The 25470-nt window shown below is 42.0% G+C and overlaps 1 protein-coding gene across 2 annotated transcripts; it reads left to right on the forward strand.

Annotated features, from left to right (window-relative positions):
• The first annotated feature begins 1280 nt into the window (after positions 1–1280).
• On the forward strand, positions 1281–7969 carry LOC147627104 (squamosa promoter-binding-like protein 1). Of its 2 annotated transcripts, none has more exons than XM_086815680.1 (10): positions 1281–2718; positions 2810–2988; positions 3223–4022; positions 4189–4266; positions 4653–4760; positions 4861–4978; positions 5070–5202; positions 5369–5546; positions 5782–6387; positions 6873–7969. In XM_086815680.1, exons 1-10 carry the CDS (start codon positions 1985–1987, stop codon positions 7356–7358), a joined length of 3420 nt encoding a protein of 1139 aa, XP_086671806.1. In that variant the 5' UTR covers positions 1281–1984; the 3' UTR covers positions 7359–7969. The 2 variants fall into 2 exon arrangements, with proteins under 2 accessions (XP_086671806.1, XP_086671807.1); XM_086815681.1 differs by having other exon boundaries at positions 3226–4022.
• Positions 7970–25470: the final 17501 nt, after the last annotated feature.

Here is a 25470-nt window from a genome sequence, read left to right on the forward strand (position 1 = left end):
CACGGTGCTTGACCAAGCCACAAGCACCCGTGACCCAGGGCTCATTTCTACTTTTGCATAGAAGGGGCGAAAAAAAAGCGAGGCCGCGTGAACGGCCTCTAAAATGGTGTTCACCAAGCTCTAAGTCATGCTATCAATATGTGGGCTCGAATCTACCATTGGTACGTCTCCTTCATCAATTCACCCTATAGGGTTCCTTATTTTTTTAAAAAGTGGGTTAGAATCTACCATTAGTAAGTCTCCTTCATTAATTCACCCTACTAGTGGGCAACCCATGCTTTGCACGTCTTTTGAGACTCCAAATTCAAATTCGACCCAAACCTCCTCCTCCCCTTCTCGAACTTCCAAATTCTTGCGTGGTAGCTTTGTGAAACTCTTCCTTAAGATAATATAGAGATAGGGCTCCAAAAATTAAAAAAGGTGTGTTTTTTGGGCTTGTTCAAACTAGGGCATCCGGTCATGGGATCTGATGGCTCCCTAGTGACGAGGGGTTGGTGTTCCAAGCTCCACCTCATGGCTATTTACACGACCTGAATGCAATATTGCACACGTTTCTCGAGGCAGGGGATACGAGAGGAAGTGTTGTACATTGGAGGGTGCTCGAGCTAGCATGTTAGAGTCGTAAGTCAATTGAGGCATCCTAATGGGCAGCAAGTGTGCAACTACCATAGTGCTTGACCAAGCCACAAGCACCCGTGACCCATGGCTCTAAAATAGTGTTCGCGTGAATGGCCGCCTCATAAAGTTATTAGCTAACAAGGACGGCGAGTGGGTACGTAAAGGACCTTACGCTACCGCCCGCGGACCCAAGTGAGGACTGAGCAGTAAGAAACGGACGGCACGTTCGCCACGTCAGATTGCCACAGCTGGCCGGAGGTAGTATATGGGCAGGCAGAATCAGCGCCAAAACAAGCGGCACTGGGCAGTACTAAGTTAGTCACCCTGCCATAGAACAGTCCACGTCAGGTTAAAAAATGAGCCACGTTGAGAATGCTGCTTGTGTCGCTGGCAAACGGTCCTGCAAAAGTTGGTGAGAGGGGGCCTCCGTACGGATGACGTGGCCGTCGGGGGGCGTCGTGCAGATGGTCCCACCGCCCAGTGTCCTTGCAGCGAAGCTGGCCCCCACACGGCGGAAGCCTCCGCAGTGGCAGCAGAGGGCCGTACTGTACATTGTGTACATATTCACAAATACATATATGATGTATTACATTAATATATACGGTATGAATACCTACACATGTGGCATGAGCTTAACATGATTATACGCCGTATGCATGCATGCCCATGGCCCCATGGGGCTTCACTTTCTTCTTCTAAAAAACCAAGCCCCAGGAGCTCACCTCCATCCCTCCCTTGACCTTGTGCTTCTCATTCACCATTTCGGGCTTTTCTTATCCACAGATCTATACTTCCGCAGCATTCTACACAACCCTCTGTGGCCCTTTGACGCCTTCGCAGGCTGATCGGCTTTACCTGTCTCTCCTCATCTAAAGTCCGCCTTGTGTTTCTGCACCTGCGAGGGTTTCTTCACCAGCACGGGTTTCTTCGACAGCCAGGGCTAGGGCAGAGGGGCTTCCACAACGGACAGAGGCTCCCACTCATCTCGACAGCTAGGATTTTTATTTTACTTGTCGGCAGCTCCTGTCCCCAATGTAGTCCAGGTTTGTCTCAACATTTCAAGGCTTCGTTCTCCCTTTTTATGAGCTTAGCTGGTTCGACTTGCCCTCTATAATCCAGGGACTTAGCCGCAGAAGCTCACATACTAGTAATTCACTGACAAGAAGTACGCAGATGGACATTCTGCCTTATTCACGTCATGCTAGTGTTCTCCGCTAGATAAAATAGCTTTGAGACCTGAAGATAACTTCAGCAATGGCGAGTTTGAGGAGAGTCTTTAAGGAATGGCAGCTTACGTTGTTTCTTCTTTCGGTCTTCTAAGGTGAGGAGACTTACAGTTTCAGATTACGAAACCCTTAGTTTCAGAATGGATGGAGATGCAGGTCCTCAGGTAGCAGTTCATGACAGATTTGGTTATGGAGGCCGCCCTTTCTATCAATATCAGTTTCTACCAGGCAGAGGTTATGATAGCACCTATGGATCAAAGCAGGCTGTTATGTCTGCAACGTTAGACCCTAATTTGGAGGCATCGTACAGAGAGGACAATGAAGCTGGTGCAAATGAACAGTTCAAGTCCAGGGGTTGGGAGGGCTTTTCTTTCATGGCACACCCTGACTCTGAGAATGGGTCACGCGCAGGGAAACATATCAAGGCTTTTGAAAAGGAGAGGGCTCAGAGGATTACGCATATGGATCTTAGGCTTGATTCCACAGATAACCATGGGGATGTTGCTGCAGAACTGTGCTCAACAGAACAAAGAAGGAAACAGAGTCTTTTCAACAATTGTAGTCCCACACAACAGATCAATCTGATGACAGGAGATGACCGTTTTGATGAGGATGTTGGTAGCTTGTCGCTCAAACTGTGCCCAGGCTCATTTTCTTACACAGATGATGTAGGTAATGGCGCAAGAAATACCAAGCGCTTTCGCTCCTCTTCTCCTGGGAGCCAGTCTCCGCTTTGTCAGGTTGACGATTGTCATGCCGATTTGAAGCATGCAAAGGATTATCATAGGCGACACAAAGTTTGTGAACTTCACTCCAAGGCACCTCATTCTCTAGTCCATAAAGTAATGCAACGATTCTGTCAGCAATGCAGCAGGTGAGAAGTGACAGTTTTGGTAAATGCTAACACGCTGCAGGGAAACAGGCCTGTTTATTGAAAATTAATCAAATATTTTTTTTGCTCGCAGATTTCATCCTTTGCAGGAATTTGATGAGGGCAAGAGGAGTTGCCGCAGGAGATTGGCTGGCCACAACAAGCGGAGGCGAAAGCCTCATCCTGAACTTGGAACAAATGGTGTCCCCATGTCTGATACTGTCAGAGGAACCGATATTTTAAGCTTAGTTGCCATTCTGTCACAGTTGCAATGTAAGCTTTGTGTTCTGAATGACTCTTTTGGCTGTTTTACCTGAAATTTAGAATATTTTTTTCCCCGTACCAATCCATTTTCGATATTTTTACTAGAATGTGAACTATATGTTAATATAGCATGCCAATGTTATAGATAGAGATATTTCCTTCCAAAGTACTGTGTCGTGTGCGTTTGAAGTTGTGATGCTATTAAGTTGAGTAGTTAACCATTAATCTTGTTGTTCGCTATAGCAGCAAAAGCAAAAGAGAAGCTTGACACCCCTAGTATAGAGCAAGAGTCTATCTTGCAGGCTCTCAAGAAGGCAGCTCTAGTTTCGCCTTTGTCCACGGCTTTGATTAGAGATGTCACATTAGCGGCATCTCAAAATCGACAAACATTGCCTGGACGCCAAAGGGATCAAGAATCTCAGGCAGGAGTCCTCGGCCCATTAGGGGGTCTCTCACAAGAAGCACTGCTCTTAGTGCTTCGCAATTTTTTGGGAGCCCAAGTCTCTGCAACACAGGGGAAGATGCAACAGCCCCAAGTGCCTCAGCAGCTTCCCTGCAATGATCAGAGCATCCACTCCCTATTTTCACATGGTCAGAGCAGCCCTGAGGATCTCCGAAAAGCATCTGATGCAACCGTGGACCGCTTGCCATTAGTTCTCTCAGGGAAGTCATTCAAGTCACATGGTAATGCAGATCTCTCAGAACTGTCTACCAGGCCAAACGTTACGAAGCAATATTTGGGGCATACAGCTTCCTACAGTGTAGAAGCTGATTCAGATTCTCCACCTGACACAAATGGCACAAGGTCTCCCGCAGAGCAGAATTTTTTCCCAACTGAGTCTGGCAGTGGATTCAGGAATGGCACAGCTTCTAGGGAAGTTCCCAATGCAAAATCACATCTCCAGGAGGATGACACAAATCTTTCTGCATTTAAACAGATACATGGGACAGCACTTGTTGCTGATAAGCCTAGTCGGCAACCAAGTGATAGTTCAGAGTCTGGATCAGATCAGTCACGTGCTAGTTCTAGCTCAGGTGGCCAGGTAATTAGCGTTGAATTGCGTTCTCAAAATTGAGTGCCTTTTCGAAGTGTTGCTTTCATTCTTCCTCATTGATTGCTTCATTGTTCTTACTATGGTACAAACATTTCTACTGGCTTATCTGCAATAGTTTGCTGAGAACGAAACTTTAAATATTTGGTATTGACAGGAGTTGAGTGGCCGCATTATTTTCAAGCTTTGTGATCCAACTCGTATGGCAGACATTCCTCAGAACCATCGGTCTCAGGTACACACGATGTTCTCAATCTTTCAGGCAAGTCATTAATTAATGTTCTCAAATCACGTTACTTCTCATGTGCATGTAAAGATGAATCAAGCAGGATTCCACAAGATTCTGAAGGTTTTGAATGCCATTAGATCTTGTTCAGGGCACAAATCATGGTCAGGTTTTACCGGCCATTGTAGTCCCACAGGTTTTACTTGCACTTCTGAACAAACTTTAAACTTTGGGGTATTGCATTTAGGACTATGGATAAGAACTGTATCATGCAGACAGGGAGCTGGTTTTGGAAGGAGATTTTGTTTTTATATGTTTTCAAGGAGAGTGGTCTTCATATTAGAAGTTTCTTCCTTGTTAGGATTTATTAATTTGTTTTGGTTTGTGTGTGGCAGTTACAGGAGTGGCTGTCTGTGACTCCTTGGTTCATGGAAGGATACATGCGGCCTGGTTGCATTTTGCTTACTGTATTTTTATCTATGCCACATTGTTCCTGGGAAGAGGTGGGCTGGGTGGCTGTTCTCTTGATGTCTAAGCATTTCTGCAATATGGCTTGGTCTTCAGATTATTGATCCTCTTATGGTGTCATCGCTTTGGATTCAGCTAGTTGCAAACTTGCGAGGAAGTTTGAAAAGACTTGTGCGGCTATCGCATGGTGATATATGGACAAAGGGTAGGATTTTAGTGCAAGTGGAGCAGCAAAGGGCATTAATTATCAATGGTAAGAATACTACACATCAAAGCCTGGCTCCTCTTGGCCTCCCTTAAGAAAAACTTGAAAGAATCTTATTGTGCCCACTCCATTTGTGCAGGTAAAGTGAAAAAAATAAGATTTTTGAGAAAAAACAATGTTCCTTTGTTAAGATCTGTTCGGCCATTGGCTGTTGTAGCTGGTCAAGAAGCTACACTGGCTGTATCTGGATACAATTTAGTTCCACAAACAAGGTAAGTTTGAAGGACGGGCAATCTTTTGCTACACAATAGCGTGCTCAGATTAAAACACTTGCTTATCTATGCATGTTAGCTTCTGTACTGCACCCATGTTAAAGCATTTGTTACATTCAGATTGTCTTATACCATCCTTATGGTTTCATGAATGGCCATGTCATAGGATTCTATGTGTGTACAATGGAAGGTATGTTCTTCATGAAGTGCCCTCGTCAGCTTATGAAGATACCCATGATGATTCTTCTTCAAGCTCATCTGGAAGAGGAGCTTTTGATAAGCAGGTGCAGAGAGTTTATTTTCCTGGAGGTCCTCCAAATGTCTTGGGTCGCTGTTTTATTGAGGTAAGTTTGTTTTCATTTTATTTTTAGTTTTATAGCTTCCTAGCTTGAAATTTATGAAGAGGTGCTCTCTCTCTCTCTCTCTCTCTCTTTTATCTTTTCTATGAAACTATTTGTTATCTATTCTGGGATGGTAGGGAGAGCCAAACCTATTCGTTGTTGTGAATGTTAGTCTCATGGTTGTATTGCATATGTTTCATCTTCTAAATTATGTTTTCAAGTGAATTTACTTTTTCAGGTTGAACATGATCTTCGAGGGAACATCCTACCTGTAATTGTAGCGGATAAAGCAATCTGTTCTGAGCTTCGTTCTTTGGAAGAGGAGCTTGATTCAGATTCTTGGCAACCAAGGGAGAGTGAAGACTTTTCATCTGATGAAGTTCATGTGAACAAAGAGGCAGAGGCAATGAATTTCTTACATGAATTGGGCTGGATTTTTCAAAGTACCTCATTGGGAATCAGTCCATCTGGTGTCGATATAGGTCCTTCCTCCCACATAAGCTTGTCTCGATTCAAAGGAATCTTGAAGTATGCAGTCTTACATGACTGGTGTGCAGTGGTGAAAAAGCTTTTGGATTTGCTATTTAGCATCGGTACCAAAGAAATTGATGAGGTGCTGCATGTCTTGTCCGAGGTGAACCTTGTTCATCAAGCCGTAAAGAGGAAGTGCAGGTTGATGGTTGAGCTGCTGCTGCGATATGTACCAGATGGAGATGGATCGGGAGGCAATAGCATCTTTACACCAGTCATGAAGGGGCCAGCAGGTTTTACTCCCCTTCACATTGCTGCAAGCATGTCTGATGCTGAAGATATTGTGGAAGCACTTACAGACGATCCAAGTGAGGTAATGAAATGTGCTATTGATGATTCAGTTTCATAGCAAAGATGCTTCCTCCTGTATGTAGTAAATCTTGCATCCACTTACTTAGAGAGCAGCTGATTGTGGCAACAGTAGCTTAAATTCATTTAGCTAGGCTTTTTTTTCATGTGTTATTGTAACCGTCTGCCACCCTTTTTATTGGCAAAGGACCCAGTGCAGTTAGTAGTAGGTTGTAAGGTTAGTGCTACCTTCATCCATCTTTCATAAAACCAACAGGGTTTAAGGTTGTAGCACTATGTTGTCGTCTACTATAGCTGTAAGTGGCAGGTGCAGGACGAGTATTTTTGCCTAGGATTCAGCGAGTGCAGCTAGAAGTAGGTTACGAGATCTCTATTGTAGGAGTGCATTCTATTTCTGGGGTTTCTGATGGCGTGCTCCAAAGAATTATGCAAATGCAGAGTGGGATTTTTTATATTTTTTTTTTGTTTTTGCTGCCTTTTGTATGGCAGGCTGGCTTGCTTGGATGGAAATCTGTGCATGATTATGCAGGACGGACGCCTGAATGGCATGCTCGGAACAGGGGGAATTTTTCCTATCTTCAGTTGATTGAGAGAAAGATATCAAGCAAGCAGTCTCCTTCTGTGAGTGTCACAATCCTAGATGGGGAACAGAATTCTGCTCAATACAGCATAGAAGGCAATGATTTGTCTGCTGCTAGGATGGGGATTGTTGCAGAACAAGATGTTGAGTTTCCAGCATTCTCAAGAACGGTACCAAGCTCTACTCGAGCCTGTAAGGATTGTAGATCAGCGGCACGGCGACATCCTTTCAGGTCTTCCAGAGAACATAGCACAATGCATAGGACCTTGATGACGATGATGGTTGCAGTTGCTGCATTGTGCGCAACTGTTGCCCTTCTTCTCAAGACCCCTCCTCACTTGGAGTCAATATTTTACTCCTTGAAATGGGATGGAATCATGTATGGGTCTTCGTAAATCTACCAACCAAATCCTTTCTTACTTCAGTCCCTGTCATATTCAGAAGTTTCTCAAGTGTGTACATTAGGGTTACTGCCTGAAGCCGTTACAATTGTCTAGTATCACCAGAGTTAGGACAAGGTCTGTAAAGGCAGTATATAAATACAGGAAACCCTAAAAGTTTGGGTTTGATGACAGCCTTGCTAACAGATTCCCACCGATGAGAAGTGGCATGTCATGCCGTAGCAACTTAGAATTTAAACCATGCTGTTGCTCAATATATTTATCAGATGGGCTTACAATCTGTACATTTTTCCATGGACATACATTTCGGACACAGATTGAACATTCCTTCACTCACTTTCATCCAATGGACGGGGGATGGAAGGGATCAAGTGTTACACGAGAAGGGTCATTGCATCTCTCTCTCCCCTCCCATAGCTCTCTCTCTCTCTCTCACACACACACACATTCATTTGACTGGCTTGACTCGAGTTTTTAGTTTGGATCTCTCATGATGTAGTTTTACATAAGCTACGAGTATACTCAAACGCCATCAAGTAAATTCATTGGAAACATTATTTATTTGTACTATTGGTAGTCATCAAGTAAATTGATTTGAAACATTATTTATTTGTACGATTGGTAGTCATGCTTCATTCTTTTAAGATCTAACGTTCCACTATTAATGTGGAGGTCTCTCTCTCTCTCTCTCTCTCTCTCTCTCACACACACACACACACACACACACACACGTCTTGTCAAGCAAACCAATTGATACTGTGTGTGAGAACCAATAAACATTATTTATTTGTAGAGTTGGTACTCATGCGGGCCAACCTTGTATCTTTATTTTTTCAATCATTCTTGAATTTGAAAATGGCTTGATTTTTATTCACGCAGTAATTCTTGAATTTTGAAATGTCCCCTCCGTGTAGTAGTTTAAAATTATATAACCAACGCACAAAGCTGAAGTGTCTGAAAGAACTAGTATTGTTGTGTGGTGGAAAAAGTTTGACAAGAGGTCTTTGTTATTGGGATCTAAGTTGGAAGATCATTTAGAGTCAAAACTTTGGGAATTGGAGAAGATGTTGATATTGAAGCCCTTTAGTAATTTTAGTGTGTTTTATTCAATGGTAGTACCTCTTGGCCGATCGCTGTAGCTCTTATTGGTAGAAGCATGCTCGCATTTTTGCTCCATGGGGGTTTCTCGTGTTGTTGGGTAGCTAGGAGTGGGCACTCTCTCTTAACGATCGCTATTCTCACATATTCACTGCAAGCAATCTCTCAATCATGTCATCACACTAAGCACGCATGGAGAGTGTCACACAAGAGATGAGAATTGTAGACTCAATTTTGCATGATGGGATCGTGTCCTTTCTCATTAGTCAAATGTGTATTATATACATGTAGATGTTCAAGGCTATGTGTCTGACGTGTCCATAATAGACAATGATTGGAAAAGTGGTTCTTGCTCATAGTTAATACGCTTTGGAGCTTAGATACTTGGTATGTCTTATTCACGAAACAGAGTGTAACAAAATACATTAATGTGCCATTGCACTTATACAAAATAAGGATGCATTATACAAAATTAGAACATTTATCCATGGTTGTTAACATAACCCCTTTCCAAGATCAAGCATTAAAGTATGTGATATAAAGTGTTATGTGGATGAGGAGGTTGTAGAGCTCTCGCTTAAAGTAGAGGATTATTGGTCGCCAAAATGTGCTATACCCTTGTGTGCTTGCTCTAAAATTGAAAGTAACGCATTATCTTGTACACATCTTTGTAGGATACCATCCTTTCCTCTCTTCTACATTTGCCCAATTATCAGTTTGATAAGAAGGGGCTTCTTTGATTAGTCCTCTATAGCTGTATTCTTCTTGATTGGTTTGTCTTAAGGAAGTTAATTTACCTAGTAATGGGCAATCTCTTTGCCCCATTCTAGTTCCTAGTCAAGTTGGAACAAGCGAGTGAGTGTCATCCACTCCTATGTGTGGTTCTCTATTGGTCACGCTTGATAAATGATATGTATGTACATATTGTGGTCGTTGTTGAACAATCACACTGAAGTCAAAAAAAAAAAATCTCTCTCCTTTTAGATGTAGCACCTAGATTGCCCATTACCTAGTTAACGCAAACCATTTGCAGCTTCCAGTGCAATCTTGTACCTCTTGGCCCAATCCAGCGAGCCTCCTGGAGTTCCTCCCTCCATACCCAACCTCCACACATCCTCCCTTATTTTAGGTCATCCTCTCCTATCTATACAACTCTTTGTATATGTGTGTGTGCGCGCGCACGCGTGTCTCTCTCTCTCTCTCTCTCTCTCTCTCTCCCTCTAGCTCCTCCCATAGTGTCCTCCAACCTCCTAAGTTCCTCCCCCTCTCTCCCCCAACCTCCACACCTCCTCGCTTCTCTTTGGTCATCCTCTCCTATCTATACAACTACTTTATGTGTGTGTGTGTTCTCTATCACCTCTACAAGCTATTCTTTTACTTTCGAGATGTTACCAACTCTCCTCTTCTCTTTACAAAATTTTGCACAATGATCCCACCATCATTGGTTCGATGCTTGTCACAAGCAATATTCAAGAGTGTTTAGTGGTTCTTCACGTTTTGAGAATTATTTACTACCACAGACTCATTGAATTATTCATTGCCATAGACTGCCCACAGACTCATTAAAGCAAAGAGATAAATTCCTCAAAGAAGCAAATCATTGGAAGGTGCGGGTTGCGGAAATTCTTTGGAGAAATTGGGATTGCTACGTTTCACTTCTCAAAGATTGGACAGCGATGAAATGGAAAAAGCTTGTATATAATGGTCAAGTCAATTGGATTCCTATACGATGATAATCTATATGTTGTAGATTTTTTTTTTGGTACCAATATACATATATATTTATATACCAAAAAGCAGTTACACTCAAATGCCACCTTGACAACCCTCTAACCCCATTCAGCATGTTACAAATCATATTCCATCTCTCATCTTCAAATACAAAGGAAGAATTTTCCCAAGATATCTGAAATCCCAGCTGAATACAGACTTCCATCAGAACCTCGGTAGTGCAACCTTTAGGTGACTGGTGCTCACATAAGTATAGTTCACTTGTTTAACTTTTTAATACCATCTTTTGGTCCTTGGACCAAACTTCACCGGTCTGCTCCTTGACTTCTGCACTGAAATAACCCGAATACACAACAACAAAAAGGTAGGCTCAGTCTAGTATGCCTGAAGATATCCCCTTCCAAAGAGAGTCAATAGATGGCTGCCATTCCTTCTTTATTCAATTTATTAACCAAGAGTATTGACCAACACATATGCACACATTTGTACATCAATCCTGTAGTATCCAACCCTATATCGCCTGATTTTTGAAATAAAATACAATTTTGGTGTTCCATATTTCCCAAAGACAGCAGAATATAGTTATGTTAAAAATATCATCAACAATCTCCTCAGTAGTTGTCCATCTCCTTAATAACCAGTCTTCCCAATGTGCCTGCACACCAGTACAGTTACATACCCACCTACTAACTCTGGTCCAAGTACTTATAATAGCTAGGCAATCCCAGAAAGCATGTTTCCCATCTTCCAGAGCTGTTTTGCATCTAGGGCAGCATCCATTAGTAAAGTTCCTTTGCACCAATTTGCTCCCAAGAGGAAGGGCACCCATAGAGACTCTCCACAAAGAATTGACACTTGGTAGGAATTTCCAATTTCCAGATGATTTTCCATCTCTTCCTCCAAGTGTTGGGCCCCCAACTTGTCCTCCAAATCCTATTGCAATATATCACATTCTCCTCAATCCTTCTTAAAGCCCTATATAATTCTTTGGCAGTCCCTTTGTCAATTTAACCCTATCGTACTAGACCCAGTCTTTTACCCAACAAGAATCATCAAAAGCAGTAGAAAACTAACTTTTTTGGACCTCTTCCAGCACCACTCTGACCAGATGTCCCTCCCTAGAATTCAGATTAAACTCCTCATCAAGTTGACCAGGGTCCTTCCATCCCAGCAAAGCCCTACCCCAACAGTCAGATAATCTCTTGAGACCTTTGTTATTCATACTTTTAGCTGTTTTAGGATCCTAAAAAGCCAGGGGAGGATTAAATTTATGTGACCACAAAATACCTAAACACAGTAAAGAATACCTTGTGACTCTAGAACAGCCATCCCAAAGCATCAACTCTAATGCCTCTTTCCAGTTAGTACACAACATTCTTGCAAGAGGTGAACCTGTAACCCGTTCAGAGGGGCATAAGAGAATTTCTTATCTTTCCATCCTAGATCATGCCATCTACCTTCATAGTATATACACCAGCACTTTCAACTAATTCTCTCAACATCTTTGTCCAGACACTTCCTCCTGATGAAGAGCAAACCTAGCCTTAGTATGAGAAGGAAAATGTAAGATGCCAATCCCACCCTCCTCCTTGGGGGGAGAGGCAATATGTCCTCCCAAGCCAGCTAGGCTATAGCCTTCTTATTAGAGTTACCATTTCTCCATAAGAATTGTCTTATAGGTTTAATTATTCTCTGCCAATTTCCTTTGCCAAACTCTAACACAAAGCACAAAAACATAATGTAAGCATTTAACACTGTGTTGCATAAGGCCACTCTATCATGGAAAGGAACTCTGATCCCTTCCCATTCACCTGCCTCTTTGCTGTCTCTTTTCCTTAGCCCTCAATTTACCAACTCTCCCTTGCATTTCATTAGCAAACAGTCTCCATGACCCCTGAGCATTTGTTAACCTATGACGGACATCCTAAACCTATGACGAACATTGAGACGTACTATGTTTTACGTCATGTAATTAATTTAAGTATTATGAGTCATGGGCCGGCTTGTCGGCACCATATGTAAAGGATAAAGGGATTGGGTGATCGCTGATGAGAGGCGCACCTTGAATATCAGTAGGATAAGGGTTAGGATCGGCCGGCCATGTATGGGCGCCCAAGTCACCTATAAGAATCAAATGTAACCCTAAAACTCTCATTCTCAACGTGTGGAATACAAAGTGTGCTCTTGCCTTATCTTCTTGGTTTCCTTCTCCTGTGAGAGAGAGAGAGAGAGAGAAAGAGAGAGAGAGAGAGAGAGAGAGAGAGAGAGAGAGAGAGAGCGATCGAGCACTATGTGGTGGCACGGCGGTTTGGCGAGGCGGTAGAGTTGCGTCGGCGGCTCCTTCTTCACTGCAACACGAGAATCCTTCACGGCGGCGGTTTGAGCGGTGAGTGACACACCTTTGCTTTCTGTTTGAGCTTACTAGGTTCAGGTTGTATGCTTGTAGCCATTCGTGGCTCGCATACGGTGTTCGGCAAGTCCCCAGCCCCGACTCATGCGATAAAAGCGCACATTTTTGGCGCCGTTGCCGGGGAGATGCCTTGCACCAAGCTCCAGTTTGCAGCTCGGGCTGCTGCGTGAAGCGAAATTTACACTGTAGGAAAGGCGACTGTGTGTATGGTGTTGACATTTTTTGCTTTCTGTAATTTGTTTTCTGCAATTCTGGTTTTTCTGGTCATTGCTCTGTTCCGCGCGTAGTGTGTGCGCTGTGTTTGCTGGTATTGTGCGCTGTGTGCGTGTGCGTGAACACGGACGAAGGGATCACTGTATTCCCAGGCCTGCATTGTGTGTGAGCGACAAGGCGCCGCGGCCAAGACTAAATCCTAGAAAACAAACCCTAGAAAACTTTTTCTTTATAAAAAAACAAAACAAAAAACGTAAACTTTAAAATAAAAAAAATAAAAAAATTTATTTCGCAAAAAAAACCGTGTGAAGAGGAAAGAAATTTCGTATTTGAGGAAAAAAATACCCCCAATTGGTCTCGGTCTTTTGATATATACATATAGGAGAGTGAGCCTCCATAGCTTTCTTTCAAGTGAGAGCTTAAGGGAAGTGAAGCTCTATATGTAGCCCACCCCCCAAGGAGTGAAGTGAGCATGTGGGATAAAGCCCACCCCCCAAGGAGTGAAGTGAGCATGTGGGATAAAGCCTTCACCCTTTCCCCACAAGCAAATAGACTGTTTTGACGACCAAGGGAGCTCCGGACAAGTGAACACTGTGCTGTAAAGCACGCTAGGACCCTTTAAACGATACGCTCGTCTCGAGCTATCACACGCCCTAGTCCAGGTTCGACCATAAGTAAGGGAGTAAAAAACGGATTGAAAACAAGTAAAAATAGGGTGTGAAACACACAAGAAACACCTAGGTGATCTCGCAGCGTTTGCCCAGACGATCGGACGATCTATCGCGAAAAACATGCGGGGCATGCCTGAGAGAGAGCCTAGAAGCAAGGCGATACAAGTTGCTAAGCTCACTCCAAACTTCAGTGGTAACGAAGATGTTAGGAAGCACATTGAAGTTTTTGAACACGTGTGTGATTCCTTGGAAGAGCACAATGAGCTACATAAATGTAAAGCCTTAGGGCTTAACCTTGAGTGGAAAAGCCGGAGATTGGTATCGAACTTTGAGGGTTGAAGAGCGTACTCACTATCCCACTCTCAAGAGATTGTTCTTGAAGGAATACATACGTGAGGGTGTGCTTTGGGGAGTAGCATCTCAACTCCAAAAAGCTGAACGCGAGGAAGGGGAGTCAGTGAGAGACTTTATTAGTCGATTAAAGCATCTAAATTCTCGCTGCACTCCCGATGAGTGCTTCAATAACAACCAAGTGCTCGATCGATTCATCCGAGGATTGCGCCACGAGGACATATACAATGGCCTAGTCATTAGAGGTCTCACAACGTGGGAAGCAGTCACTGCCAATGCAATCCAGTTAGAAGACAACTTGATGATTGCAGGTAAAAAGGTGTCTTCGGAGACAAAATCCGTTAGTTCGCAAGTATTTGGGCACGAGCCAATGACGGTAAAACCTATTGCCAAGGAGCCTAAGATATCCGAAATGTCTGTGATGACTGAACTTACTAAGGCTCTCCAAGAATACTTTAGGGGTAATCGAGCTCCTCAAAATAGCCATATGTACCCAGGAAGAGAGCAGCAATGGTGTTCGGTTTGCTTAGGACCACATAGTACGAGTGAATGTCCCACATTCAGAGTCAAATTCAATGGGAATTGCAATGCATGTGGTAAGTATGGCCATCAATCTAAGGATTACCTAGTACTTAAGCGTATGTTGGCAAATCAGGCACCACTAGCCTGGTCAAACACACTGCAAGTACCCGCATTGATGCCTGCACCACCGATCGAGCAACCGTCACAGCACATAGTTCCAAGGAACCCGAATGTAGTCCAGTCTGTGCCGTTATATTACCACTGCCAGTGCTAGGACCACAACCTCCACATCCAAGGATTACCCCTGTAAACCAGATGGGTTGTGAGTCACATAGTGCGTGTGGGGATTATGAAGAGGAGATAGACCCCACTCTTCAATATGGGATTGATACGTTTGAAATGACTCCCCAGTACTACATGGAGGATCATTTCGGGCAAGTCAAGCCTGTATATCAAGCGGCTGCTCTCGCCACAACAGGGCAAAACCTTAATACCTTGGCAAGGAGACCCCCTCTTCAATGCTACAATTGTGGTGGGCCGCATCGTGTAGCGGAGTGCCCTAATAGGCTACAGAAGATCGCTACTCAAATGCAACCAAATCAAGGGAGCACATCGGGAATGCCGGTACTTACATGTAATCATTGTGGCATAGATCATTTGATTGCTTAATGTCCACATAATCCTAGTGCACCCAAGATTACGCCATTGAATTTGGTTGAGGTCACCAACCAGGCACGAGAAACCACACGTGTTGTACCCGCGAATGTAGTTACACGCACGGTCAATGCTTCAAAATCAAAACTACATTCTTGAAGAGAGGGATACTGCATCAATTGCTCGAGCAAAGAAAAAGAAAACGCGGCAGAAGAGATCGCTTAATGCCACGAGCTCCAAGCCTAGTTCAAAGACTAACATAGGGACAGGAGACAACCCCATGTATATGAATGATCCTGAAGATGATTCTGATTCAATAGAAACCATGGGGACCAAAGCCACTACCTTAAGGGAGGAACCCCCTCGGGAGCTCAACAAAGGAGAATCAAGCGAATACATAAATCAGGGGAAACAAAAGGAAACTCCCCCAGCCCCACAACCAAGTCAGCTAATGCCTTCTCGGCCACCCAAACTGACTGAGACTCCCCAAGACAAGCCACGTGGGCCAAAAACCCTCAAGAAAAAGATTGGAACTTACCCAAACCCAGTTGAGGAGATTGAACAAGTGCAACACTTAAGGGGTTTGGTGGAAGAAACACAAAGAGAACTGGAGCCAAACCCTAGAAAAATCCAAATTCCAGACAGAGTGTTTCCTACGCAAGTTCAGCCTCATAGGAACCATAAACCGTTAGCTATACCTAGTATCATTCAGGAAGAAAGTGAGGATAGGACATCAGGAAGTGGGCAACCACCCTTCTTGCTTGAAAGAATGTTTAGTGAGGGAATGCGTGACCCCATCGAAGAGGAAGTGATTCCATCTTCACCAGTCCCTAGTCAAGGGGCGATATCTCGAAAAGTACCATTGAATGTGTCCAAGCTAATGGATTTCATGTCCTCTGAAATCAAAACCACGATCATATCCAAGTTATACGGAGATCCTGAGCTATTCTTAGCTCTTCGGGCATTTCTCAATGGAGAACTGAAGGCGGGACTACCACAATTTGCAAATATGGATAGACTCGACACGCTTCAAGAGGAAGGTGAACATTGGGATCTACAACCCAACCTAGATGAAGACTCGGTCGTTGAAATACCTGTTAACAAGTTGGGACAGTACTTTGAAGGTGACGAATCTAATGCAACTCTCCCCATTACTACCAAGGGATTAATTCTAAAGGGAATCCTCGATGGTGGTGCTGGAGTGAGCATTGTGACTAAAAATTGTTGGGAGTCTATGGGAAGACCTCACCTTGAAGTCACAAACATAGTGGTTAAGATGGCAAACGGAACTATTGCTAAACCTATTGGAATGTTAAGGGACCTTAATATCAAGGTTTTGGGATACAAAGTAAGACATACCTTCATTGTAATGGATTTCTCCAAGCATCCTATAACATATCAAATGATCTTAGGACGTCCTTTCATGAGGGAAGCACAAATGGTACATGACTGGTCGAAAAACCATGTCTACCTACAATTCCAGGACTCTGTCACTCGAGTTGATCTTGAGAATGGTCGCGCGCATCCTTTAGGAAGCAAGGTTATCATCGATAATCGATCGGATACCACTATTCACTCCGCCCCATTAAGGTATTGCTATACATGCAAAAAAGAGACTAATGATGGGAAAGATTCTCCTTATATGGATGTCCTACCGGGTATGACTGAGTCGGATAACATGGATTGGGTACACCTAGCGGCAACCATAGACACATGGGGAAATAGAGGCACAAGTTGGGTAACGCCTGAGGGGCAAGATATGCCAACAATAGTGCCAATAAACATGATAGGTGTTATGCACTTAACTCCTGATGGCGAGAAAGTGGCAAACTCCTTTGACACTGATAGTAGCGAAGACTCTGACCAATGCAACTCTGAGTCGTCTGAATCTCAAGAAGAAACTGACTCTGAGCCTGATGGGGGGGATGAATCAAATATTCACCCAAGTGTGGAAGCAAGGCGCTCAAGGCCTAGGACGGTGACCTCCTGCAGTTCATCCGAAAGTGAGGGGGACACAAGTGAAGATCGACCAAGTGAGTCCGAATCTGATAGAAACAAAAATCAAAAACTTGGTAAGAAGAAAACGAGACATAAGCGACAATGCTATCGAGCTAATGTAAGAACTGCAATAAACCAAGAGAGATCCACTGCAGAATGGCTTAGTTATGTAGGAGCTATTGACGCTCATCGAAAGTTAGCGGATAATTGGGGACAATACCTCCAAAGTGTCATGTGGTGTATTCCGCAACCTCATGACGTCGCCCAATTAGAAATCGAAAAGAAACCAAAACTAAGTCATACTGCGAGAAGGCGGCAAAATCAAGAGTTAGCTCAACAACAAAAGGATGCAGAATTAAAAGAAAAAAACCTGGCACAACAAGAACCAGTAGACTTACACCACGCACCCGAGCATTTCAAATCATTTACCATAGGGAAACGTAAAGTGGTCTACATAAAAGCCCAACGAACGCCTACCAATGGGAGTAGCGGTGTCTACGATGGCCCGACGGTAGTTAAGGAGATAGAACTAGCAGATCCAGGTGAGGAGTCTAACCCAGTTTTTATTGCTCAAGACCTCACCCAGACGGAAGAAGCTACACTCAAGAAGCTTCTTAAGGAATTCAAAGACATATTTGCTTGGACATATCATGATATGAAGGGTGTTCCACCCTCGGTGGTGCAACACACAATTCCAATGATTAGCACTGCCAAACCAGTCCAGCAACGTCCCTACCCAATGAATCCTAAGTACGCAAAGATTGTACAGGAGGAAATTGAAAAGCTTGTAAAATGTGGATTCATATACCCTATTGAGTACTCAGAATGGGTTTCTCCGATAGTCATCGTACCAAAGAAGAATGGGAAACTTAGAGTGTGGGTTGATCTCAAAAAGGTTAATGCAGCCACCAGAAGGGATCATTACTCCTTGCCGTATTCTAAACATGTGCTTGAAAGAGTTGCAGGCAAGGAGGCATACAGCTTTTTAGATGGGTACTCTGGTTAAAATCAGATCACAATTGCAGTAGAGGACCAAGCTAAAACAGCATTTATCACGGAGTTTGGAGTGTTTGCTTTTCGCGTCATGGCCTTTGGCTTGACCAATGCACCTGCAACATTCCAATGATTGATAAACACAGCCTTTAAGGAATATGTAAGGGACTTTTGTGAAGCTTTCTTAGATAATCTTTGTGTTCATTCCTCTTGGTACGAGCACTTGATGTGTTTACGAAAAATATTTGAAAGGTGTAGATTATATCGCATCTCCTTGAATCCTTTCAAATGCCAATTCTGGGTTAAACACGGAGTTATCTTAGGGCATATAGTGTCCAAAAATGGGATTTCCACCAACGAGAGTAAAATCAAGGTCATTCTGGAATTGCCCCCACCCACCAACTATAAGGGAGTCCAACGCTTTATGGGCCATGTTGGTTATTATCGAAGGTTTATTCTATTCTTCGCCGAGATAGCTCGACCATTGTATAAGCTTCTCATCCAGTTTCTTTGGACCGAAGATTGTGACCGTGCCTATGAGCTATTAAAGAAGGCCTTGGGCGAGTGCTCCAATCTTGCGAATGCCTAACTGGGATTTAATCTTCCATGTGCATATTGATGCATCAAACTTTGCTATTGGGTGTGTGTTAACTCAACCTGGAGAACAAAAACTAGACTACCCCATTATCTTTGCCAGTCACCAGTTGAACAACGCTGAGATGAACTACACCACTACGGAGCGAGAAGGGTTGGCAATGATATATGCAGTAAGGAAATTTCGTTATTACCTCCTTGCCACCAAGTTTGTTTTCTATGTGGATCATCAAGCATTGTTGTATCTGGTAAACAAACCATGCTCCACAGGAAGAATCACACGATGGTTATTGATTCTCCTTGAGTTTGATTTCACAGTTGTTGTGAGACCTGGAAAAAAACATGTCATGGCTGATCATTTGTCTCGCATACCTAATGGTGAAGCTCCTACGGGAGTTGATGATGACTTACTTGACACTTTCCTGTTCATGGTGGTGGAGACAATGCCTGAATGGAGTGAGAAGATTGTTAACTTTTTGGTTAATGGCTTTCCACCCAAGGAGCTTCGTAAAGATCTAGCTCGAAAGCTGATTAAGGAATGTGAACCCTATTGCCTGATAGCCGGGACTCTTTATAAAAGAGGAAAGGATGACGTTCTTAGGCGTTGTGCCCGAGAGGATGAGTATCTATACATTTTGCAAGAGGCACATATGGGCGTAGCCGGTGGTCACTTCTCAGGAGACTTAACTGCGCGAAAGATCTTACAATCAGGGTATTGGTGGCCCACTATGTTCCAAGATGCATCACTTTTTGTGAAGAGTTGCGATGAATGCCAATGCTACAAGAAACCCCAGCGAAAAGATCACATGCCCCTACATCCAATCAAAGTAAACCAACCATTTGAAAAGTGGGGTTTAGACTTTGTAGGTCCAATTAGCCCAACGGCCCGCAACACACAATCTCGCTATATTATTGTGGCCACTGACTATATGACCAAATGGGCTGAAGCAAAAGCGACACGTAAAGCAGATGCGAGGACAACAGCCAAGTTCCTCTTTGAAAATATAATCACACGCTTCGATTGTCCTTTTGAACTTGTGAGCGACAATGGTACGCATTTTATAAATGAAGTGATTAAGGAGCTCACAACAAATTTCATGATATCCCATCATAAATCTACCCCTTACTATCCGCAAGCGAATGGCCAAGCCGAGAGTACCAACAAGACTTTAATCTCTATTTTGACAAAGACAGTTGAAGCTCATCGAACGGATTGGGATCTAAAGCTTACGACAGCTTTATGGGCCTATCGTACTGCGTACAAAGTGGCTATTAATTGCACACCATTCAAAATGGTATATGGCCAAGAAGCAGTCATGCCGTGGGAATTTGTCATTCCTAGTCTTCGTGTTGCTACTCAAGAGGGTTGGGATGGTAATCCCTTAGTAAAGCGTCTGTATATCCTTGAGCGGCTAAACAAAGAAAGACAATTGGCTGTGTACAATGTCTTTGTGGAGAAGGATAGAAGGAAAAAATGGTTTGATCGCCACCTGAAAGACAAGGACATCAAGGTTGGGGATAAGGTCCTGATGTATGGAGTGCGTAACGAAAAGAAGAAGCTCAAATATGCTGGTAAGGGACCGTATAGAGAGTATGTGAAATTACCCCGCAAGGTACCATCCGAGTGGACTCTCGACGGAGTTGAAACTATTGGATTCCTCAATGGGAGTAAATTCAAAAGATACTATGACCCACTGAGCCAAGAGGAGTTACATGCAATCCATCAGAAGAAGGCAGCTAAAGAACAAGCTGAGCTTAAGAAGATACAAGAAAGAATTGAAGCCAAAGAACGTCAACAGCATGCTAGGTGCCAACGAGAAGCCAACTTGGGGATTACGCAAGTATTTTTCGAGGAGGCAGAGGATTCACTGGAATCTGACCCGCCTCTAAGATACCCAATTGAGTTATAGAGTCCTTACGGGGAGGTGCTGCATAATGCATTATTGGATACAGGAGCTCAACACAATTTGCTATCATACGGTGTGTGGTGTCAACTTGGAAAACCACCTTTATCCAAGAGTGCTATCCAAGTTAAAGAAATCAATAAGAAGAAAACCCCTGTCTCAAGAATTCTGCACACTCCGGTTGCCTATGACAAGGGGACCGTAATTCAAAGCTCTTTGGTTATGCCCATGGAGGGGACTGTAAACTTAGGGCGCAAATGGATGTTAGCCACCAAGTGCAATATTGATTGGGCAACCAGGCGAGTTACAACGCAAGAACCCGCTCTCGATCTGACCGCTCAAAATCCCGCACCTAAGTTATCAACTCTGGACAAAATGCTAGATAACAAAAAATCACAAAGTCCAGTGGCAAAACCATCTTTGATTGTTTGCCACCCCTTTAACGCTTCAATGCCAAAAGTAAAAACAGGCAGTGTGGTCTCCAAGGCTCCGCTTACTATGCCAAAGAGTACATACAAATGGGTCCCAAAAGCTTCGTTAACAGCTACTTCCCCTGCTCAATCTCATTCAGCCAAGAAGCCTCGTAGAAAGAAAGCAGCTACCAACCTGAGAAAGGGCAATGTAACATCACGATGGATCCCTAAAAAATTGTGAGATCCCTATTTCCACCACGCAACAGATTCGGGGTGCTAGCAGCGGAAGTAGCCTTTCTTGCGCGGGGGCCAGGGTCCCACACTCGGGGCCGCGTCCACCCCACGGATATCCAGACAAAAGACTAATCCGTCGGTTTTTCCAAAACCGAACCCGGAAAAACTTCCTTTATTCGGAAAGCACGGGCGATTCCACTAGGATAACTTTTTACTCTAACGTAGTCAAGACCATTACTGATCAAACTGGTCCGACTGCACCTTTAAAGATACTTGGTCAATCAAGGACAAAACTTGCACTTGGATCATTGTGATCAACATTTTTTCCCCATCAAGAGGCACAGTCGTTGATTCCTATCCATAGAACAATTACTATCCGGGATTTACTTCATCTATCGTAATAACAGAATTTTTGAGTCTCGATTTATGGATCCATCAGTCCAGCCTACATCTAGTCCCATGGGTTAGCCAACCTCCCAACCACTGTAGAGATGGGATCCAATTAGGAATTTGGTTAGGTTTTGTCCCGGGTACCAGGGAAAAGAGTTCCCAGGCCCCCTAGCCGGAAGTTCATGCAAACATAAAACTAGTCACACGACTTACACACCCAATATGAAATTGCCTTTTTCTTAGCATCAACTAACTTTCAAACAATCCTTTAATGAAACCATTATATCGCTCTGATGACAATCCTCAATGTCTCTGGTTGAATCCTTATTTCCCGTCATTCATTCATCAGTGTACTTATGGCATCATTGGCAACCAGAACGCTCACCACCTGTTCACTCAGGGGCCTTTTCCATAGTTCCTAGCTCATAGAGTAACTGGCAATATATTCATATAACAGAATGGAATCTCCGTGGAAGATCAGCAAGATCAACCCACAGATCCATATAAAAGAGCCATGGACTCATCCGTTTGAGGACCAACAAGGTCAATCAACCAGATCCATGCCCGGTTTCAGAAAATAACTCTTACTCCTTGTTCCAATATCTTCCTCGACGCATGTGTGGGTATCTTCGGCAACCCAGAGCCCGAGCACCGTATGGTCAGCACCCTCTAGGATCCTTCGCAGGTGACCTAGCGCTTCACTCATAGGCCGCTTCCTTGGTCCCTAATCCACCGTACCGACGAAAGCTCACCATTTAAATCGAACCGAGGCTGGTCAAGACCTCGGCCGACCTTGCTACGTGAGATGTCCTCCATTGACTCTCCGTCAGCAGTTGCAACTTTATCAGTTCGGTCTTCATGACCTTAATCCTCAAGACGGTCAAAATGCTTCCCCAGCATTCTTGACATAAAACAGTCATTTACAAACAGTCACAAAATACAGTTTCTATAACGAACTCTCATCTTTCCACATTATCCACTCTCGGACCACATTACTTATTCCCTATTCCATTCAATGTGTACTCATTCTCATCCATTCACTCATATAGACTACACATTATTTCACATACACATTCACATTCATTATTCTACATACATATCCATGTTCGTACGTCCACATCATACATCCAATTTCACATTCATACATACGCATCTAAATACATACATCCATTTTCACATCCTCATTCATACATCCACATCCACATACATACATACATCTGTATCTACATCCATACATCCATACTACATCCATTCTCGCCCTAACACATCCCATATACATCTTATCCCATCAGATACACCCTCTACCTCGTCCCATACACATCTTAACACATCCTAACTCATCTTAACACATTCTATCACATCTCATACACCTCTTATCATATCCTATCACATCTCATACACATCTTATCACATCTTTTCACATCTCATACACCTCTTATCACATCCTATCACTTTCCATACGCATCTTATCACATCTTATCACATCTCATACACCTCTTATCACATCCTATCACTTCCCATATGCATCTTATCACATATTATCACATCTCATTTAAAAATCAATCTTTTATGCATCTTCCTATGCATAAATTCATTTTAAATGAAAATGACACTTTTTGAATTAAAATTCCATCTCTTATGCACCCTCTTATGCATAAACTCAATTTAGATGAGAATTGACACTTTTGAATTAAAAATCCATCTTTTATGCATCTTCCTATGCATAAATTCAATTTGGATGAGAATAACACTTTTGAATTGAAATTCCATTCTTTTATGCATCTTCCTATGCATAAATTCAATTTAGATGAGAATGACACTTTGAATTTAGAAATCAATCTTTTATGCATCTTCTTATGCATAAATTCAATTTGGTAGGAATTACACTTTTAGAATAAAAGAATTTCTCGTATGCATCTAAGTTATGCATAAAATCCATTTATGATGAAAATCACACTTTTAGTATAAAAAGAATATCTTTTATGCATATCTCTATACATGAAATCCAATATGATAAAAGTAACACTTTTACAATAAAATAATCAACTTTTATGCATACCTCTATGCATGAAATCCAAATATGATAAAAGTCACACTTTTATAATGAAATAATCAACTTTTATGCATACCTCTATGCATGAAATCCAAATATGATAAAAGTCACACTTTTATAATGAAATAATCAACTTTTATGCATACCTCTATGCATGAAATCCAAATATGATAAAAGCCACTTTTTTATAATGAAATAATCAACTTTTATGCATACCTCTATGCATGAAATCCAAATATGATAAAAGTCACACTTTTATAATGAAATAATCAACTTTTATGCATACCTCTATGCATGAAATCCAAATATGATAAAAGTCACACTTTTATAATGAAATAATCAACTTTTATGCATACCTCTATGCATGAAATCCAAATATGATAAAAGTCACACTTTTATAATAAAATAATCAATTTTTATGCATACCTCTATGCATGAAATTCAAATATGATAAAAGAAACACTTTTATAATAAAATAATCAACTTTTATGCATACCTCTATGCATGAAATTCAAATATGATAAAAGAAACACTTTTATATTAAAATAATAATTCTTTTATGCATACCTCTATGCATGAAATCCAAATATGATAAAAGAAACACTTTTACAATAATCATCAATTATGCATAACATAAAAATCAATTTCTCCATGATTACAATAAAATTCTTTCAATTAATCTAGGATGATAATTCCTAGAATATGGTAGGAAGTTCTCTTTTCATGCTTTGAATAAAATTATTTTATGTGTAATTTTTATAAAAATTTTGCCATAGCTCCGCTACTATGACTGATAAATCTCAATTATTTTGAAGGATAAAGCTTATCATTAAGGAAATGATTAGAATGATCCCTAATTGGATCATTAACCCAATAATGGGTTGAATCATCAATATTCATGAAATACATAAACTAAAAGCATAGAAAAAAGCCATTAATTTGACCTCAAGCATAGATTAATCTTGGATTAAGGAAAAGCTTTATGAAAAGCTTCATTTGGATTGAGAATGGGTCATGAGTATGACCATTTCTTGAGTGAGAGAGAGAAATTACATAAAAACCATTAGAATTAAGCATAAATGAAAATTTATGTAATTCTTAACTATCATTAATCAATTAACTTCAATAGCATTCATCAAATTATGTAACTCTTCACTACCATTCATCAATTAACTTCAATAGCATTCAGAAACCATTCCAATTAAGCTTCTCAAGCTTGAGAGGGATTGAGAAGAGAGAAACCTTGAGAAATTATAGAAAAGATCAAAATTCACCATTTACCTTACAAATTGTTTGATTCTTTGTTCACGGTAGAGGCCCCCAACCAATCAATTGGTTAAGTATGTTGATGGAGCCACCAATGGGGATTGAAGAAAGAGGGAAGCTCCAATTTCTTCAATTTGGAGAGAATTTTAGAGAATAGTAGAAACTAGCATTATTTCAGCATAACTCTAGTATAGTAAAATTTTTCTCCTTTTTTTTCGAAGGACTCATGTTCTATTTATAGGAGAGGGAAGCTCTAACCAAAGCTAACTGAATTCTAGAATTTTTCAAATTCAGTTTGGTTGAATTTGGACTAGATTTGGACCTAGTTTGGTTACTTTTTGATTCGGTTTGGTTCCATTTTGATTTGGTTTGGTTCAAGAGAGAGGAGAGATAAAAATATCACATTATTTTTTAGTTTAAAACTCATTAAAGCATGTGAAATATGCACCTCCTTTAAAGAACTCCCCTTCCTTACATATGTGTCAAAATGGAATCATTATACCCAAAATATCTCATATTTTTAATATTGCTCATAGTTTTTTACTAATAAACCTTGTACATTTTCAACTCTTCATCTTATGTGAGCATTTACTCCTTTTTGGATACCCAAA

This window comes from Cibotium barometz, chromosome 21, assembly GCF_041138505.1.
Source record: "Cibotium barometz isolate CiBa-2024 chromosome 21, ASM4113850v1, whole genome shotgun sequence".
Lineage (NCBI taxonomy): Eukaryota > Viridiplantae > Streptophyta > Polypodiopsida > Cyatheales > Cibotiaceae > Cibotium > Cibotium barometz.